The sequence below is a fragment of the Musca autumnalis genome, unplaced genomic scaffold (genome assembly GCF_047663935.1).
Source record: "Musca autumnalis isolate F117 unplaced genomic scaffold, ASM4766393v1 scaffold_1, whole genome shotgun sequence".
Taxonomy (NCBI): Eukaryota; Metazoa; Arthropoda; class Insecta; order Diptera; family Muscidae; genus Musca; species Musca autumnalis.
Window position 1 is genome coordinate 323,736,490 of NW_027411644.1, and position 22,148 is coordinate 323,758,637.

Here is a 22,148-nt window from a genome sequence, read left to right on the forward strand (position 1 = left end):
GGCGAATCTGGTCCTGCTATTGGTGAAAAGAATTATATGATAGTAAGGAAGTGCCTACTCAACATACAAAGAAAATGAAAATTATGGTATCCAAATCTGTTCAAAGGAAATCAACCCCAGTTTACATCAATGTTTTTCGAGGGCTAGTCCAGCCTACCGACAGAATTCTCCAAAAGCTCTAAAAATCTTAATCTGGCTACTAAAACGAATGGTGGACACGAACTATCGAAAAGAATGACTGATATTGGCCCAACATAAAAATTCTCTCAATCTGGACCTTAAAAATAGAGCAATTCAATCCCGCACTATTTGTATTATAAATAAAACGTATTCCCAATTTATATTTAATTTAGTATTTGCTCTTTTATTTTATTAATTTTATTTTTTGAAACAAAAGTGCCAAATATGTATGTGTGTCATGATATACACAACACAAATATAGACAATGTTTGTCAACACTGTTTTGACAATAAAATGTTGTCAAAGCTTTAATTTAGAAAAAAAATTTAAACATATGATTGCATAAGGTTACCTTTTTTAATTGTACCATGAGAACGGCCATATTATTCTATATGTTCTTTGACATTTAATTTTCAATAACATTAACGTTGTTTTTGTAAATTTGATAGTTGTTGTAATTCACACATCTACCTTATATAAATGTGTATAACAATACTAACCCCCAGTTTTTGTAAAAAATTTTATTCTTCTCACACGAATTGTCAAATTTTGTAGATCGATTTACTCGATTTGGCGCAAATGTAGAGCGCTGATTTTTAAATGAGGAATCATTAATGATATATGGAACGGGTATACGAAAAATTAGATGTGTATGTCATCTGGGGGCTGAGCTATGAATGCCTAAATTATTACGAATATAGACGAACAAAAATAAGTTACAAAAACTGGGGGTTAATACCATATACAAATTAACCCCCTGTTTTTGTAACTATTTTTTGTTCGTTCGTATATATTCGTAATAATTTTGGCATCCATAGCTCAGCCCCTAGATGACATACAGACCTAATTCTTCGTAGACACGTTCTATACAAAGTTAAGAATTCCTCATTCAAAAATCAGCGTTTCACATTTGCGCTAAGGCGAGTAAATCGATCTACAAAATTTGACAATTCGTGTGAGAACAATAAAATTTGTTACAAAAACTGGGGGTAAGTCCCAATTTACATTGGGCGAGTTTACTTGCGGCAATTGTCATTTTGTAGGAGAGAGAGGTGAGACTATGGTAACCCTTTGCCTCTCAGCACCCTCTCTCACCTACAAACTGAAAATTGCTGCAAGTAAACTCGCCTAATGTAAATTGGGACTAATTGCTATCATAATCAACACAAGGCTTCAGGAAATAGAAAAAAGTCTAAGGGACGAACAAGCTGGGTTCCGCCCCCCCCCCCACCGCAGTTCCGTAGACCAAGCAAACACGCTTCGAAATATAATAGACCAATCAATCGAAACGCGCTCTCCTCTATACCTGGTATATATTGATTTTCATAAGACATTTGACTCCATACTGGAAGCCAAAGGAGTACCCCTTAAATTATCAGTCTTGTAAAAGCAATGCACGAAGGAGCTACACTATAGGATAGATAACATAATGGCTGAGTTAAGTTAAAACGACCAGATGTTTTTTCCAGCTTCAACACTGCGAATGAAAGACTTGCTGCAATTCGCATTAAACCGAAATCCATTTCCCGGGTAAAAGCCCCAATTTGTTGTCGTCTTTTGGGAAAAGGAACTAGAAAGATCGATCCACTCCGGGAACTAGATTGCCCAACTCTGCCAGACACACGCGCAGGGCTAAATCGACACCAAATTGTCTGAAACAGATTTCGTCCAAATATTACTCTGATGAGCTACATTGTTTATTGAATCAAAGTGTACCCTCGTTAGTCATCCATACAATAATATGGATGCGAATCGGATATTGTTATTTAGGCAATACCTTGTATGGCCTACCAAAGGTTTTACCATACTCCCAATTAAAAATAGGAATTTTATTGTTCATAACTACATATCTCCTACTGTAACTAAACACTTGGAACATGAAAACAACGACCACAACATGTCGTATAGGGATGTCACAGCAATAGGATTTTTAGTGATTATTTTTTAATTTGACTCATCAAACAATCGATGTGTCTCGATATTTGGTAACAATACTACTGGATATTGTCTGCTTACACAACGTTCTAATCCTTAAAAACATCCTATAGACTGTGCTATACAGTCGGACACTAAGCCCACCTGATTGTTATGTTTATTGGCAAAAACATTATAGTGATTTCAAATACAAAGGAATTCAAATCACAATAATGTAAAATCTATTATGTTTGTTGTCAAAAGTTTTTAACAGAACTCTGAATGGCCGACCTTATGTAGGCCTTGATCCTGCAGAAACATTTTTCTTAATTAATTTTTCTCCTCATCCACCCGAAACATATGATCCTAATCGAATTCCCTAATTTTACAACTTCATGCACATGGAACGAACGAACATAACACAACATAAAACGGCAATGAATTGGTCTCATCAAACTGTTTGTATGTCTTAACCACAATCGCCTGTGTTCAAGGAAACCCCAAAATATTCAATGAAGCATGGAATTAGGGGAAAATATGATGAAGATAGGTGATACATACATACAAACATATAATGATGAGTAATATGCGGGTCATTTCGCATGCAAAAAAAAAAGAATGTACATACACATGAAATACAGTTAAATCGTTAACAGTAGTTGCGTTAATAGTACGTTTATACATACATATATAACCAGATTTAACGAAACCACTGGATTTCAAATGGCAATTTCATTGCTTATATTTTAAATAGATCCTCATAAAAAAGGTTAACCTTGCAAAAGGCTATAAGTCTTCTGGTTACTTTCCCAGCAGGAATTGCCCAGCAAGAACTTTCTCAGAGAGTAAGGGGTTTTTATTCTATTTTGCTAGAAAATTGTAAAAAGTAAACAGACACCTTCCCAGCAAGCAATCAGCTGACTTGCCAAAACAGAACAATTTGTCCGCCAATAAAGGAAGCAAACACGTTGTATTTTATTAAAAATAAAAAAGAAAATGAAACAAAAAAGTATTTTTCCACTTTACAAATTTGTTCTCCATAAAACAATACAATTAGACTATGTTATTTCCACAATAAAATTGTTTTTAATATTCACAAACATAAATCAACAAAAAAACTAAAAACGGCTGATTGATTGTTTTCAGGAAGAAGAAGAGCTTGCAAGTGCTTGCTAGAAGAAATTTGTCCAGCAAGAATTTGCAAGCTCTCAGTGAAAGAACTGTCAAAATGTCTCTCTCGAATCGCTCTCTTTTGCTGGTTTTTTATGTTAACAGACGACTTCCAGCAACAATTGGTACAAATTGTTAAAAATTTTAGGGTAACCAGACACTAGAGCTGGCAAACCATCGATGGAAATATCGATATTATCGATACTTATTTTTTTACGCCAATATCGATGAATAGTTTTTTATATCGATACTATCGGACATTTTGACATCACTAAATAAGAGCCATAGAAGCAATAGCCAGGAACAAATTGTTAAGCCTCAGTCCACACTAGAGTGATTTCATGGACAAAATTTCATCAAATTATAGGTCCCTGGTCGAGTTAAACAGAAATTTCATGATGTTACGCTACAATGGAACTCGATCTAGGGACGCATAATTTAATGAAATTGTTTCAATAAAATCGCTCTTATGTTGACCGGGACACAGTAGAGTAAAATCATGAAATTGCTGTAGTGAGGAATTCGGTTAAAGAACGCCCAATTTCATGATTTTTTTAATGAAATTCACTCTAGTGTGAACCGGACATAGTAGAGTAATATTAGCCCTGTTCCTTTACGTACAAGAATCTTCAAGTTTTACAACTTTTTACTCGAAAAGCGTTCCTTTACTTCAGACACAATACAATTCATACGGGTTCAGGTTTCAACTTTTGCCGGTTTTACCATTTTCAGAAGTAAAGGAACAGACTAATTATGAAATTGCTGTTGCGAGGAACTCGATCTAAGAACACCTAATTTTAAGAAATTTTTTCAATGAAATCGCTCGAGTGTTGACCGGGACTAAAATACGCATTTGATTATACAAGCTTTTTGAGTAAACGAATAAAACGAATTCATGACATTTTTTAGAAGCTGCAAGAAAATGGCGTGGATTGAACCGGTGATTGGTGAGAAGACCTCCGACAAAAATCGGTAAAACTAAAATGCTTATAAATTCGGTAATTAACGATATTTTTCGGTAAGTTAGCGACGAATAAAAAGTAGTTGAAGTTCTACCGATAGTGACAGTGTTGTCAACTTTTATTTTCATTCATAATTTTTCATTCATAATTTTGCGTTTTAATGTTAACGATTTTTGTCGGTAACTCAAGAAATTACGCACTACTGGACTAATTAAATTGCGACAGTTAGAATTTTCATTGCTAGCGGTTAACAATAGAAAATGAAACACTATTCTCCAAAATGATTTCGTGAAATTGGGCTGGAACATATCTCCTCAAAGTCCACCTTGAGAGCACGAAAACGTAACGTACCGACGTTTTAAAATTGCATTTTACAACGGTATTTCAATGGCAGAACAAGTCTGTTGACCATTTTGGCTTCTAAATAAATATGGGTGAGAAATCTACGATAGTATCGATTTTATCGATAGTTTGAAACGGAAATATCGAAAAAATCGAATGGGGCAGATATCGATAGTTTGCCAGCTCTACCAGACACAGCTAATATAAACATGACCTAACATCCTAACGGACAATAAAATAGCCATATAAGAGTTGAAATCAAGAATTGTGTTGAACTGCATATAAACGGTGATCTTGAAACAACATTAAATAAAAACCGCTTACACTTCGGAAGCATTTGCAGATTCTGAAACAGCAATGTTCATAGATGAGAAAAATCCAAAAACAAGAAAAAATCGCTGGAAGTCAAATCTTTAGGTTTTCTCGATTTTGCTTGAAAACGCAAATCTTATCAAAATGGGACCATTCTCCACAAGATTGGCTTTCGTAAGTTTTTCCTAGGTTGTACCATTTTTGAGATATATATGCTTAAGTTCTGAAATTGCAGTCACATTGTTTTATAAGGAATCAACACAGTCAGTGAAATGTCCAAATCTGAACTTCTATATCTCAAAAATTGTAAAACATTTTTAAAAAATTGTAAAGGACTATCTTGCAAAGAAATGCTACATCATTTTCTTTAGTTCTATTTTGATAGGGCTTCCGGTTTCCCTGCAAAATCGTGAAATTTTTTGAATTTTTTCATTTTTCTCATCTATAAACATTGTAGTTTCAGAATCCGCAAAAACTTCCCAGGTGTAAGCTCCTTTCATTTAAAGTTGGTTCAAGAGCACCGTGAATATTCTATAAGGAATCACTCCCAACACGGCTCGGAGTAATATATATATGGACTTACAGTATCGGCCAAAACTAAAGCACCCCCTCAGTAAATTTTTTTTAAATGATAATTTTTTTATGAAAACTAAATTATAAATTTATTTTTTATTTTTCTTTTTATTTATTTATATCTTTATAATTGAAAAATACAAAAATGAGGAGATCAGAATTTAATAAACAAAAGTTAAAATTCAAAAAACATTTTAGGTCGCAAATATAAGCGGACAAAACTAAAGCACCCCCCATTTGAGGTACAGCAAAAACTATTGAAATCAATATTTCGTTGCTTTACCTCTATTCTGGATGACACAATCACATCTTTTAGGCATAAAGGATACTAAATTATTAATTATTGCAGGCGAAATAATCGGTTTTCGGAAAATTTAGCTTATATGCCATTTAGATATGACACCATTAGCCGGATTTAGCGCATTATCAGGTTTTATTTGCTAAATCCAGCCAAAATCTACCAGATTTCCCATACAAAAATAAATCCTCCTATTGAGTGGATTTGTTTTAAATCTGGCATAAATCCTTGTATACAACTCTGTTTTTAGCAACATGTTGCTAGAAAATACAAAAAGTTGCCAGCTGGCACAAGAAACAAGGTAGATGCATCGGTGAATTGCGACACTAAAAATAATTTAAAATGTAAAAATTTGTAAACATGGCGGAAACATTAAATTTGTTTTGATGTACAAAGTTGATTTTAATCAACCAAGACTAATATTTATGATGTCTAAACGATAAAATAATTCGTTTATTTATTTTAGATGGGCAAACTTCGATAAAATAATAATTTATTTGCTCTTTAGTTAGCATTAGTAGCATAATGTGCTAACATTTTCAGTATTAAACAATACATTTCATGGTACAAGAATAAAGGTAGTTTCATGCTAACAACTGATTTAAATTTTTTTCAAATTTTGAATTTGAAGTACGTTCATTGCCAAATCGATTTTGATAGAATGTATTTGTATATGTGTTTACATGTATACACATATACGTATATGTCATTTAAATTTCATTTGAATTTCTTTTAAAATAAACGAAAAATTATTAATTCCTTTTTCCAATCGTCAAATATATATGTATACAAAAACGGCTGACATTGATGTTGTGGTCTGTTCCCGCGGTTGGTGCCGGTGTGAAGATTAATGAAGCTTTCAAAGAATTATGGAAGAAATTTCACATTGCTGTTGGGCATGGTAAATATGAATTTTGGAATGATTCGGGTAAATGTTAAACATCTTTGTATTAGCAGAGCCATTTGACGAACGGAACCACAAGAACTTTGTTACGGTACTTTGTTGTGAACATCAAATCCCCTTGACCCGTTTCAATTCTCAAAGAACTTCGGAGAACGAACAAAGAGTACCAAGTGCTAAGCTTTGCAGTTGTTCCGTAACTGTGAACAAGGACTTCGATGAGAAATTTAAGATACGAATGTCAGAAAGAAGCATATCAGACAAAGGAACTAGATGCATAATAGATTACAAAAGTGAAACAAAATACATACATATATATGAATGTTGTGCATTGTGAAGTTTTTATTAATGAAAAGAAATAAAAAACTGGAAAAATCAGATCTTTAACAATGTTGTAATGACAAATATATTCCTTTTTCCAAAACGCATCAACTTGGTTTTTGGTCCATATTACAGCAGTAATCAATGTAAAATGTTATGAAGATCTTAAAAGTGTTGAATAGGAACACGTTTAGTTGTTGCAATAGATAGCCTGTTGAAGTTGACCGTTGTTATAACTCTTGTTGTTTCTTTGTTGAAATGGTTGTTGCAGTAGTTACATTTATGGAGTCCGTGATCAAAGAATTGTTTGCCTCAGACCTACCATAACATTCTGTGCATTTGGCGAACTTTGGGCCGGTGAGGCTTAGACTCCTTACGGCTGCGAAATCAAGAGTCATACCAACATCAAATATATTGCTCTGCATGCAAAAATATCGAAGTTTTCAGTTCATACAGCCGATATTTCTAATTCCAAATCAAAAATTAAATTTATCTGTGATCCAACCTGGTTTTGTAGGAAACAGTGTTTTTCCGTATAAATACGGTCCGTGTTGTTGGGTCGGTTGAAGCTGCTGTTATTGTGGTTGATCACTGCTCCACAGCAAGAATATTCGAATATTTATATTTTTTTCAGAAACACAAATTAATAACAAACTTATTTTGTTTTTTTTTTTTTATCAAATGTCATGACGTATTATTGTTGTTCTGTATTTGACACGCTCCCGTACAGAGATACAGGGTTGTATTTACCTAATTTTGACAGATGCGACTACCTTTTATTATTCTACCATGAATACATTTGTAATTTGACGTATGTTTTTTGAGACGAATTCAATTTACAAAAAATTCTTTTGACGTTTCACATTCGTTCAGATGGGCTGATGCATCTACCTTGGTAATTGTGCTATGAACAAAAATCAGCTGACTGCCATTTAAATCCTCCAAAATGTATATCTAAATGCAATGAGATTTGTACTGGATTTATTAAATCCAGTCGAGGATTTATGGCTAGTCTAAATGAGGTATTAAATCCTCAAAATACTGAAAATCGGAAGTTACCGTTATATGGTGGCTACACCCAAACGTGAACCCAGGTCCACCATTTTTGGTGAATATGTTTTGTGACCACTAGGAACCCAAAGTACAAAATTACAGCTAGTTTAGTAGGAAATTGTGGCTTAAATATCCGAAATACCGAAGATCCGAAGGTACCGCTATAAGGGGGCTATCCCAAAACATTAGCCGATATTGTTCATATTCATCCAAAAATGATGCGACCTAAAATATTATTTGAATTTTAACTTTTGTTTATTAAATTCTGATTTCCTTATTTTTGTATTTTCCAATTATAAAGATATAAATAAATAAAAAGAAAAATAAAATACAAATTTATAATTTAGTTTTCATAAAAAATTATAATTTCAAAAAAATTTACTAAGGGGGTGCTTTAGTTTCGGCCGATACTGTACATCTAATCACGTACAGTGATTAAATGTAATTTGGTTGCAGCTTTGCATCTTCTAATATTTTGTCCACATTTATTTTAACTTCTGAAATAGTCCATATCTGTCTTGTCCTTAGGGTACCTCTCCCATAAAAGTTCAACATTTGTGTCTAAGCGCACTTTAGGGTATATCTCTGTCGACAAAAAACTGACAATTGCCGCAAGGAAAATTGCCAAATGTAAATATGGACTAACACAAGTTAATTTTATGGCAACAAGTAAAAAAGTATCAATCGGTTTGTCGACAGAGATATACCCTAAACTGCACTTAGACACAAATGTTGAACTTTTATGGGAGAGGTAACCTAAGGACAAGACAGAGATGAACCATTTCAGAAGTTAAACTAAATTTGGACAAAATATTAGAAGATCCAAAGCTTCGACCAAATTGGTTGCCCCGTTCAAGAGATATCGTGCATACCATTTTCGTGACATTTTTTAAATATTGGGGGGAAGTACCAGAAGTTGTGGATCGGAACTGAAACTAAGTTTGGACAAAATATGACGAAGGCCAAAATTTGGACCAAATCGGTTGATCAGTTGCCATATGGTTTTTTTACACCTTTTGGGCTGTTTTCTCACGAAGTAAGGACTTGCCCCTGAAAAAAACTTTTACCGTCGTAATTGAGGCAGCAAATGCAAGTTGCTTCAAAAAAAAAAAACAAAGTGATTCGAGAGCAGGTCTTAAAGTGAACTTATCCCAAATTTTGTGTGATAGGTGCCCCAAGGAATGACAAATATAGTCCATATGCGAATCTGATCTATATCTGGTAGATATATTAGGATGTGTAAAGTATGGCCCAAATCGGTCACTCCCTTCAAGAGTTATCGTGCACTCCAGCCAGACAGACAAACAGACGGAAGGACATGGCTAAATCAAATTCAAATTGTCTGAAACGGACTTCCTCCAAACATACTTGAGGTCTAAAACCATTATTTCGATTAGGCACATTTGCCCTTATGAAAGTGTATATGGTAAAAACAAAAAATGTTTTACAATCGATGAATCCGAGTTTCACCCATTCAGAATTTGCGAACTGATACCATATTCTATATGGTATGACTGAAATTCTTTAGAGTGAAATATACTTTCGTGGAGGCTGTGACATCAATGTAGAAAAATTTACAAAAATGGGTTGAAGCCAACAAGTTTTTTATGTTCCCTTCCGATTTCTGGCTTAACCTAACATTTTATAGACCATGTCCAAGAAAAGAATTGCAGAATATTCTATCGACAACATGATTCTAGTGTATGATTTGTCGATATATCCACTGCATCCACCTAAAATTGATGCTGACATTTTAAAGCCGTAATTTAGGGGTTTTTGATTTTTTTTAATACTCCGGACGCGCAACAAGATAGTATTCCAAAATCATATGGCCTGTTCCCGTACTTTATAAAGTGGTAAAAGTCGTAAAACTTGTAAAAGTCGTAAACGATTTTCATATAAATTTTGTGTACGGGAACGCAAAATGTGTAAAAGTGGTAAAAATTGTAAAAACTTTTTAGTTCTGGAACAGAGCTATAATCTATACTTATAAAAGAGTTCAGTAATGATGACTCACTGACTGACTGACTGATAATCAACGCCCAGACTAAACGGCTAAAGCTAGAATCTTGAAATTTTGGGTGAGGGTCACTCTTGGTCCGAAGGTGTCAGATAAGGCTGGATTTTTGGAAATTCGAACTAGAACTGTACCAAAAGTACTAAAAGGTACTAAATATGGTACCCTTTGTATTAGGCAAACGCGAAGAGCTAGAATTCTGAAATTTGGAATGAGGTTCACTGATGGAGAGTTAGAAAGGTGTACCAAAGGGTTTTTGGAAATTCGAGCTATAAGTGTTCGAAAAGTACTAAAAGTTACTAAATTTAGTACTATTTGGTATTACGTGAACGGATAGAGCTAAAATCTTGAAATTTGGAATGAAAATCAAGGTTTAGAAGATGAGTTGATATAAGGAGGTGGTTTTGAAAATGTGTACTCATGTGTACGAATAGTACTAAATGGTACTAAATTTGGTACAATTTGAATTTGGGCGAACCGATGAAGTTGGAATTCTGAAATTTGGAATTACTATTATTGTTGGAGCGTAGGTTTGAGATATGGAGGTAGTTTTCGAAATTCGTACATATGGGTACGAAAGGTACTAAATAGTACCAAATAAGGTACAATTTGGATTTTGGGGGAACGGATGGAGCTGGAATCCTGAAATTTAGAATTAGGATTACAGTCGGGGTGTAGGATAGAGGTATTTTGGAAAAGTACTAAATGGTACCAAATTTGGTACAATGTGAATTTAAGTGATCGGATACATTTGGAATCCTTAAATTCAGAATTAAGATTACTTTTGGAGTGTTGGATAGAGGTAGGTTTGGAAATTCGGACCTATGGGAACAAAAAATACTAACTGGTACTAAATTTGGTACAATTTGCATTACGATGATCGGAAGCATCTGTAATTCTGAAATTTGGAATTAAGATTACTGTTGGCATGTAGGATTGAGGTAGTTGTGGATATTCGTACTCATGGGTACGAATAGTACTAAATAGTACCAAATTTGGTACAATTTGGATTTGGGTGAACGGATATAGCTGAAATTCTGAGATTTGGAATAAGGAGTACTATTGGAGTGTAGGATTGATAAAGTTTTGGAAATTTTTAGTTATGGGTAGGAAAAGCACTAAATAGTACTAAATTTGGTACAATTTAGATTTCAATGATGGGATACATTTGGAATCGTGAAATTCGGAATTAATATTGCTGTTTGAGTGTTGATAGAGGTAGGTTTGGAAATTCGTACTTTAGATCCGAAAGTACTAAATGATACCAAATTTGGATTTGAGTTATCGGATGTATCTGGAATTCTGAAATTCGAAATTAAGCTTATTGTTTGAACATAGCACTGATGTAGTTTTGAAAATTTGTACTTATGTGTACGAAAAGTACTAAATGGTACCAAATCTGGTACAATTTGGATTTGGGTGAACGGATATAGCTGGAATCCCGAGATTCGGAATAAGGATTACTATTGGTAAGTAGGATTGATTAAGTTTTTGAAATTTTTAGTTATGGGTACGATAAGTACTAAATGGTACCAAATTTTAATTTATGTGATCGGATACATTTGGAATCCTGAAATTCGGATTTACGATTACTGTTGGAGTGTTGAAAGAGGAAGGTTTGGAAATTTGTACTTTGGATACGAAAAGTACTAAATGGTATCAAATTTGGTACATCGGATGCAGCTGTAATCCTGAAATTTGGAATTAAGATTTCTGTTGGCGTGTAGGATTGAGGTAGTTGTAGAAATTCGTACTCATGGGTACGAAAGTACTAAATGGTACCAAATTTGGTACATTTTGCATTTGGGTGAACGGATATAGCTGGAATCCCGCGATTTGGAATAAGGATTACTGTTGGAGTGTGGGATTGATAAAGTTTTAGAAATTTGTAGTTATGGATAGAAAAAGTACTCAATAGTACTAAATTTGGTACAATTTGGATTTCAGTGATAGGATACATTTGGAATCGTGAAATTTGGAATTAAAATTGATGTTGGAGTGTTGATAGAGGTAGGTTTAGAAATTCGTACTTTGGATACGAATAGTACTAAATGGTACCAAATTTGGATTAGAGAGATCGGATATATCTGGAATCCTGAAATTCGGAATTAAGCTTATTGTTTGAAAATAGCACTGAGAAAGTTTTGAAAATTTGTACTTATGGGTACGAAAAGTACTAAATGGTACTAAATTTGGTACAATTTGGATTTCGGTGATCTGATGTTGCTGCCATCCTCAAGTTTGGAATTAAAATACCTGTTGAATTGTAGGATTGATAAAGCTTTTGAAATTTTTAGTTATGGGTAGGAAAAGTACTAAATAGTACTAAATTTGGTACAATTTGGATTTGAGCGAACGGATAGAGCTGAAATCAAGAAATTTGGAATTAAGATTACTGTTGGAGTGTAGAATAGTTTTGGAAATTCGTACTTATGAGTACGAAAAGTACTAAATTTGGTACAATTTGGATTTGAGCGAACGTCTAGAGCTGGAATTTTGAAGTTTGGAATTAAGATTACTGTTGGGGTATAGGAATGAGGAAGCTTTGGAAATTCGTACTTATATATACGAAAACTACTAAACGGTACTAAATTTGGTACAACTTGGATTTGAGCGAACGGGTAGAGCTGGAATCAAGAAATTTGGAATTGATATTACTGTTGGAGTGTAGGATTAAGATATGGAAGTAGTTTTGGAAATTCGTACTTATGAGTAAGAAAAGTACTAAATTTGGCTCAATTTGGATTTGAGCGAACGAGCTGGAATCTTGAAGTTTGGAATTAAGATTACTGTTGGGGTGTAGGATTGAGGGAGTTTTGGAAATTCGTACTTATATATACGAAAACTACTAAACGGTACTAAATTTGGTACAACTTGGATTTGAGCGAACGGTTAGAGCTGGAATCTTGAAATTTGGAGTTAATATTACTGTTGGAGTTAGTTTTGAAAATGCGTACTTATGCTTACAAAAAGTACTACATTTTGTAAAATTAGGATTTGGGTGAAATTATAGCGCTCGAATCCTAAAATGTGGAATTAGGTACACTTAGGGATACAAAATGGTTCCATGTATGGTACAATTTTGTATTGGATGAACGGATAGATCTGGATTCGTGAGATTTGGAACGTCCGATTTAAGAAATATGTGCCATAAATCTACGAAAAGTTGTAAATGGCACAGGATTTGGTACAATTTGTTATTGTGTAAAGGGAATTTTGAAATAAGAGGAGGAGGTTCGTATTTATGTATTTACATGTAAAGTACTAAATAGTTCTATAATTGGTTTTGGGGGAACAGATAGAGCTGGAAATGAGGATGGCGATTGATGGGTTAGGCCGTATTTGCGAGGAGAACCTCAATTAAAATATATCAAAAATGTGGATTGCTCTTGATGTGTAGGCGTGACGAAAATCAAACTAAAGTGGTACATATTAGTATACAAAATGTTTCCATGTTCACCATCCTATATTATATATTGTTTATTTGTTTTGTATATTTAACGCATACGAAGTAGCGTGCACTTTGCTAGTAGGATTATAAAACTCGTGATTCTATGTTGTTTAATGTATATCTAATGAGTGGGATCCTTACAGTATCCTAGTAATGGAGTCTAAAGGCCAACATTTGATGAGTGAATTTTCTCAAAAAACAAAAAAACTATTTTTATACCCTCCACCATAAGATGAGGGGTATATTAAGTTTGTCATTCCGTTTGTAACTACTCGAAATAATCATTGTAGACCCCACAAACTATATATATTCTTGATCAGCGTGCAATTCTACATCGATATAGCCATGTCCGTCTGTTCGTCTGTGGATATCACTCTAGCGTCCGAACGGATTGAAGTAGGTGGATGAAATTTTGGTAGAATCTATTATATGTACGTAGGACTTTGGTATTGAAAGCGGGCTATGTAGGTCCACGTTTTCGTATAGCTCCTACACAAAGTGACGCGTGACAGGCGAATAACAGGCTTTTTAATTTTCATATTTTTAAAATGATTGTAATTTCAATATTACTCTTAATTCCCTATCCTTATAAATTATCATAGTAAGCAGTTAAGCTCTCGCGAAGGTAAAACATATATCCTGATAAAGTTGTAGCAGTATACATTAATTATTGTATGGGATGTTAGCGAAATAGTTGGAGAACTCCCAAATATTTTTTTCTAATTTCTCTAATCGAACCAAAAAATATATTTCGAATAATATTTTAACAATAAGATTTTTTTCTTTTGTTGTTGCTATAATATGCAATTTATAAAGCCAATGTTTACAATTTTGGTTTTTTCTATGTGTTGTCTAGATTCTGTAAGTACGGACTCTCAGTTAGTATAATTTAGATTTGCTCCAAGATTTTTTTAATTTTCCGCGAAAATGAAAACAAATTTTTGAAATTATGGTGCATCTACGGATAAATGTCAAATGATGTTACTGACATATACACACATTTTATCAATACAACAAATAAGAAATTTTAAAATATTTTTTCTTTATTAGATAATAAAATTCGCTATAAATTTTGCCCGCATCGGCCAATTTTGTGAACGCGAACAGATTTGAAACGAGAATTTGTTCCTTAATATCTTTACCAAAAACCGAAGATATTCTCGTCAAAAATTTTTTTCCAATGGAATTGTAAAGGAAATTTGGTTTTTACCATATAAATTTTGAGGATATACAAAATGCCACGGTAAATCTAGGCAATGGGAATTATTATTGTGTGTTTTCGTCCAAAATTCCGAATAAGGGTCTAAACCAAAACATTGACATAAAATGTTAACAATTTTTGCTTCAAAGAATTCTTATCTTCCAAGAAGTAGTAATACCAAATTTCAGCCGAATCGGTTATAAAATGTCGCTAAAACACCCAATATATAAAATCGGGCGGTGTCGTTATATGTTTACAGACTTGTAATTTGCACTCTCAATCCTCTAAATATGAATTTTAAGGAAAATCGGTTGAAAAATCTGTTTCAACTGGATACTACATTCAGTCATAACAAGTATTTATAAAAACAAAAATGCTGCCATCTTAATATGTATATTTATGCATGGACACAACACATTTTTTTATTTTTATACCAAAAAGTGCCAACTTTGACACTGCACCAACTAACGGCATCTATCAATATTTACAAAAACTATTTATTTTTGGTTGATTTGAAGTGTTTTTTTTTATTAGAGAGGTAGACGTTAACAGTTCCGAAATTATTTCCCGCCTTGGGGAACTCACTGTTTCACTCTACTGGTCTTCTCTATGTCCTCGAATAGCTTGCAGGTATGTCAAGCACGTCGTTTTCTGGTTCAGCTCTAGAAATTAAGAGATTGGGAAATTGCTTTCCGCCATGGGATGGAATAGTGCACCTGCGCCGCTGACGACTGGAGGGAAATATACCTGCTCGATTTGCATCTACTGACATCCTGGTCAGGCTTCAGTAGCACGCATACCCTACCGACTGTCCAGGCTTCTAGCTAACGATAAATTGGGAACACTTGTCAAATATTCATCTTCAGTTGCCTTAGCATTACCATTCCGATTCCTTGTGGAGCCAAAGCTTTGAATGATTTCGCGTTTCGGATGACGTCTGCAACATCGATCATTGAAAATTGTGGTGGTAGCTCTTCGGCTGGGAGGGATCTTATATGGCCTAGTACACTCTTCTTCGCATTATCACTTTCAGGGTGCTCTATAAACTGCCAGTTACAATAACATGTGCACCTCTTCGGATCTGTTACGCCGTTGAAAGAAACAGCCGTTCTATCACCCTTCTTTCCCGGATTCGAGAGTCATTTAATGGCTGTCCACAATTTTCTTATCAGACCAGGTGCCACAATGGTATCGTCTGGCTGCGTCTTCATTCACCATGCAAAATGTTTAGCTATCAAATTTCTCGGCCAGCGTTGTATCCCTCTGGTCATTGCCTATGACGGAATGTCAAAGCTCATTATGAACATTGAAGTCCCCTAGCACCAGACGGTTTTGTCTTCCTAAAGCATATAACGCAGGGGACAACCATTCTTCGGTGGTATGTACACATTAAGCCACCTCTGCAATCCAACACTTTTACCCCTCAGAACCATGGCCCGCTGTTCTTTTCTATTTCGGCATAAGAACTCGGATATATTGCCGCTTCCATGGTGAAAAATAATTTTTGAGGCGACGGCCCCTTGTCGAAGATTTCTTCGAGAAAATATGGTGCAGAACCGAGTACGGATTGCTCGTTTTTATACCCTCCACAATAATATGGAGGCTATAAATAAATTTGTCATTTCGTTTGTAACACATCGAAAAATTCGTCGTAGACCCTATGAAATATATATGTATATTATTGACCAGCATAAAATTCTAAGTCGAAGTTGCCATGTCCGTTCGTCCGTCTGTCTGTTAAAATCAAGATACAGGTCGCAATTTACGATAGAGCTTTATAATTTTATATAGAAGTTTCTATTTCTCTTGTTTGTTTTGTTTTAGTTGAAGATTCAATCATATGATTGTTTAAGTCTGGAGTTTCCCCATTGGCTTAACTTCATCACTTTCCTCTTTGCAGAGAAAAATGTTTGCAAAACGCACTGACAGCTTGCAAAATTTACTGATCTATTTCTCCCAGGATGTTTGGTATTGAAAATGGGCTATATCGGTCCACGTTTTGATATAGCCCCCGCAGAACCGAACCTCCAGATTTTCGGTATTTTCAAGTCTGCGGCCTCATATCCCACCGAAATGGCTGAAATTTGGTATTTAATCTTCGTTGGGGGTATTAAACTTTCCACTTGAAATTTATCGGTATAGGAACATGTCTTCAATTAGCCCCATGAGCGGTACCTCACGATTTACAATATTTTCAAGGTTCTAGCCCCAATATCCCACCAAAATGGCCGAAATTTGGTATTTAGTCATTGCTGGAGTTTTAAAACTCTCCATCTAAAATTTGACTTGTTTATATACCCTCCAATTTTCGTTATTTTAAAGGGTTAATTCTCAATATCTCAACGACATGGCTGATATTTGGTATTTAGTCTTCGTTGGATGTAGAAAACGTTTCACTTGAAATTTGTTGGTATATGTCCACGTCTTCATATAGCCCCCATAGAGCGGTACTTCTCGATTTTCGGTATTTTGAAGGTTGTGGCCTCATTATCCCACCGAAATGGCTGAAATGTGGTATTTGGTCTTCGTTGGCAGTATAAAACTATCAAACTGAAATTTTTCGCTATAGGTCTAGATCTTCATATAGCCTTCATACAACGGCACCTCCCGATTTTAGGCATTTTCAAGGTTTTAGCCTTTAATAATAGTAATTTTACCCTGACATATCTGAGACTTTGTATTTAGTCCTCTTTGGTGGTATAAAACTTTCCACCATAAGTTTGTCTGTATAGGTCCACGTCTTCATATAGCCCCCATAGAACTGTATCTTCCGATTTCCCGTGTGTTGAAGATTGTGGCCTTAATATCCCAACGAAGTGTCTGGAATTTTGTGTTTAGTCTTCGTTGGTGGTACAAAACATTCCTCCAGAAATTTGTGGGTATAGGTATTCATATAGCACCCCCATAGAACCGCACTCATGGTGGGTAGAAAACCTCACACAGAAAATGTCCAGCATAAAATGGGCAAGGACTCGAATGCCCTTCGGGGATCATATTTTATAAGGCAAACAGATTATGAAGACGTTGGTTTTTGTATATCTTCAAGGATCAAAAATCCCGATTGAAGGATACCCGTTGACATCAATTTTGAGTTTTAAAACACAATAATTAAAATTAGTTATTTGCGCCTTATAACGTCGGGCAGAAGTCTCTAATATTTTGGTCGTTATGTCCTACATCAAATACGGTATGTACATATGTCCGAAAGCATTCAAGCGATACTCAAATCCGACATTTTCAAGACCCATATAAACGGAAGTAAAGGCTGCCTCGCCTGGTTGCCTTGCTTGCTTCTGATAATAGAATAAAAAAGAAAAGGGCAACCCAGTTCGAAATTTGCTCGGCCTCCTTTATTCTTTTATTTTTATTATGTCAAAAATGAAGCAGGAAAGCAAGGCAATCAGGCAGAGCAGCTTATGTACGCAGGCCTTAAGTCCATATTTGCATTAGGCAATTTTCCTTGCGGCAATTGTCAGTTTGTAGGTAAAAGAGGGTGTTAGAGGCGGTTACCATATGTCTCACCATGGTAGAACAAGAAAAGGTAGCAGCAATACCCAGCTGACTGAACTGGGTTGTAGTGTTAGTGTCAAATTCCATTCGACATTTTATGTATTTATTTCTATGTTCGATGTATATTAGGGATATATATTTCTGAAGAACAAATTTATTCATCAGAAAAAAAACTATTTCCCATAAAGACGGCTTCATATCATTGACATGTAACCTCCTCCAGGTCCGAACGACATGCCGCACACTAAAACACCGCTTATAGAGGCGGTACAATATTTATTAATATGTGTGGTATTTTGTTAAACTTGAAAAGAATAAAGCCCTAATAAAATGTGCTTTTTTGTTTTCAAAAGCAAATGATTGAAACATCTTCTCTTTTTTCAATGGATTACCAGCGACCCGAAACATTTTTGCAAGTATTCTACTTTCTGCGAGAAATTATGCATTTAGTGGAATGATATGGAAACATTCAAATTGAAAATCTAACGAGTTTTCATTCATGTTTTCCAAAATATTCAAACAAATGTGAAAAATTATTAGTTTTTTAAATTCCAATAATTTATAGACATTTCCTTGTTTTGTTTACATTTACGTTGACACTAAGGTTTACAAACAAAAACAAATTCCTTTGTGGTTGTTGTTCGAGTTGTATTTGTTGTAGTATTAACTTTACCTTGTATTTGTTCTACCATGATGTCTCACCTCTCTCTCCATCATACTGACAATTGCCGCAAGGAAAATTGCCTAATATAAATATGGACTATAGACAACCACCTATAAAATATTTGTATGTTGTTGTGTTCAAAGACATAAATACAAAAAGATAAGACATTTCTTTTGCTATCATTCTTCAGTGAATGGCTTTTGAATTTAACATAATGTTATGTTACGATATGGTGATATAACATTTTTTTCTATTATACATTTTTACGTATTTAACCGAATTTACTGGTCCAATTGACATGGAATTATTCTTGAATAGATCCTTGAATTCATAAGTTTCGTTTCTGATACCATTACATGAAATGTTCCTCCTTGGTTGCGATTTTGAAATAACTGCAACCTGTTAAGGGTAATGTTTCTATACATAGTTTCGTAAACATTTTTTTGTTGCATGCATTTTGTCAGGTCTTTATTACTTTATGTCTTTGTTGTGTTCAACCATGATACAATAAGAAGGTAGTATTATCAGCCCAGCTGATGGTAACATAATGTGTCAATTGCATTGAATTTATGTCAAATTTTGACATCTTATGTTACCAAAAACGGCAGTTGCTGCTACCTTCTTATTGTATCATGTGTTCAACATAACATGGCCTACGTTTAGTGACATCCCAGCCAGCATTTTTTGAAAATTTGAATCAAATTCGTGTCTTTTTTGATCCGACTGCACGATTAAAAAACTGGAATATGAGCTCATTTTCTGATCATAAATGACTCCTTTGTCGGGAGGAAAACGTAACCTCAGGCTACTCTTCTACACAAATCACAAATGAGTCTTCCTCTGCATTAGTTTCGAGTAATTTTTGACCATTTTCTGATGGTATATAAAGTCTTTTTTGAGTCGTATTTCAATCATTTATTGGTGAATTGTTGATTAATTTGGGACTCTTTTTCGAGTCTTTTTAGAGTCATGTTTATAATCGTTTATGAGTCTTTATGGAGTCATTTATGAGTCTTTTTATTAGACGAAATAAATTAAAAAAATTTCTTTTTATTCTTTTTTGTTTTTTGTTTCTTTCCTTTGTTTTGTTGTCTTTTCTGCTTTGTTATTCCTTTTAATTATCCTTTATATTGCGCGGTGATTAGTGTACTGCCTCTTCATTTCACTTGGCAAAACCTGAACATGTGTTGTGTTTGTCTATACTCTTAATGTTATACGTTACATTTATATCAAAGCTTTGTAGAAAGTGTATATGAGAATTATTTACAACCAAACAAAAGTAAAACAAAACAATCAGTTTTTAATCACCTAACTGTTCAAAATATGATCAGAAGATACATAATTATAATCACTTTTCAAACACCTGCATGACCCTTTTTTAATGAAGCATTTTTCAATCTTCATGATGATCAAAATGTGACAATAAATGACGAAAAAGTAGTCACATTTTAAACGCCTCAATGATTTATTTATGATTGCTACACATTTGTGTTGTATTTTAAATTGAACTCTTTTTAATCATTACAGGGAGTCACTTTCGAGTCCCTTTCTGATCATACAAGCGACTTAATCATTTTTTGATCACCAAAAGGACTCTAAAATGACCCCTCAATGTGATTTAAAAAAAAAACAATCTTCCAAATGCAGGCTGGGATCTTATACCGGTCAATGTGTAGTTTTTTTTTTGTTCCAGTTGTTGTATATTGAATGGAACTAAAAAACCATATATACCTAGCTCCGATAGTTCATCTCACGGAATCATGCCTTTGAATTAATTCATTTCGGAACAACAACACCCAAAAACCTGGTCCAACTTCCTAAATTCCAAATGACACCACCAATTACAACAGTTTATGTCACAGTGGGTAGTACAAAATTCGATTCACTCATCCGGCAGATGACAAGCGATGATGTCTTAAAGATTCTCAAAAAGAAAGGTTGCAAAAGGCTGATCCTTCAAGTGGGCAAGGGCAATAAAGTTGATGAAAATGCTATAGCCCAACAACACGGCATACAAGTGGAACAATATGATTTCAAAATAGAACCGAAACGTATGGATATTATTAATTCCGATTTGATAGTGGGTCATGCCGGTGCAGGTACATGTTTGGATATACTAACTGCTCGTAAACTTGGAGTATTGGTCATCAATGACCAGCTGATGAATAATCATCAACAGGAATTGGCTTTGCACATGAAGAAGGAGGGTTATCTGCAGTGTTGTACGGTCGAAGAGCTGAAAGCTACATTGGAAAGTGTATCAGCCGACAAACAAAATATCTATGAACCTGGAAAGAATATGAATAAATTTGTAGAATTTATGGATAATTTATTAGTTAATTAAATAAAAATGTTAGATGTTGTAAGATAAACAGTTGATATGTTTTAGAATTTTTGGGTTGATTTATTTTACTTGACCTAAATATCGTTTCGGGTTAAAGTTTTTATTATAGGTAGTCCTTGGTACCCAGATCGCAATGATATATAGCATTCCCGGGGGTTACCTATACTTCCAGAGATATGATTTCTTGACAACCCTTGGATCGGCTGACAATTTGTATCATACATATCGTCACCATAAATGCCGGAAGACGTAACCCACAAAAATAAAACTTTACAGGAGAAACAAAAAACGTTATAAAATTAAAAACTGTTTTATGGAATATTGATCTTATGAAGGCGAGTATATGGGATATTATCGATCATATACGAAGGGGAATTAGTAGTGAAACCAAAACCGCTGAAGTGCTTAGTTTTGAGATCCTCCATTACAACAAAATCGGAAATATTATCCCATTTTCCGAAATGCCATTTCTTGAATAACATCGTTGTTTTTGAACGTAGAAGCTTGAAATTTTGCCAGAGCATGTATTTTAGCTTTATGTATCAGATTCCACCAAGAAACTAATTTCGATTTTCATGTCGGTTACGTCTTCCGGCATTTATGGTGACGATATGTAGGTAGTCCTTGTTATTGTAATCTCAACAGTAGATTTCCGGCGGCCGGAAAATTTACAATTTAAAAGAACTCAGCTGACTTAAATTTATTTATTTTCTTTATTCAATCAAAAAAAATGCTATAGAGAATTTAAAACCTCAAATTTCTCAAGATCATTGTCGGGTTATGTCGTTGACATTTGAAAGGCCAAACTTCAATTTAGTGAATCCTAACGTATTTTTTGTTGCGAATACAAGGTCCTCCCACCTTTTACGAATGACACTGAATGTTCCGAGCATCAAAATGTTGGATTTTTGTGAGGGATTGGACCGATAGGGCCA

General features: G+C 34.4%; 1 protein-coding gene across 1 annotated transcript; it reads left to right on the forward strand.

Annotated features, from left to right (window-relative positions):
* The first annotated feature begins 20,619 nt into the window (after nt 1–20,619).
* On the forward strand, nt 20,620–21,241 carry Alg13 (Alg13 UDP-N-acetylglucosaminyltransferase subunit). Its single transcript, XM_073964392.1, has one exon. It carries the CDS (start codon nt 20,698–20,700, stop codon nt 21,211–21,213), a length of 516 nt encoding a protein of 171 aa, XP_073820493.1. The 5' UTR covers nt 20,620–20,697; the 3' UTR covers nt 21,214–21,241.
* Nucleotides 21,242–22,148: the final 907 nt, after the last annotated feature.

Excerpts from the sequence above, each read along its gene's own strand:
- Alg13 (XM_073964392.1), top strand. The coding sequence starts at position 20,698 with ATGACACCACCAATTACAACAGTTTATGTCACAGTGGGTAGTACAAAA.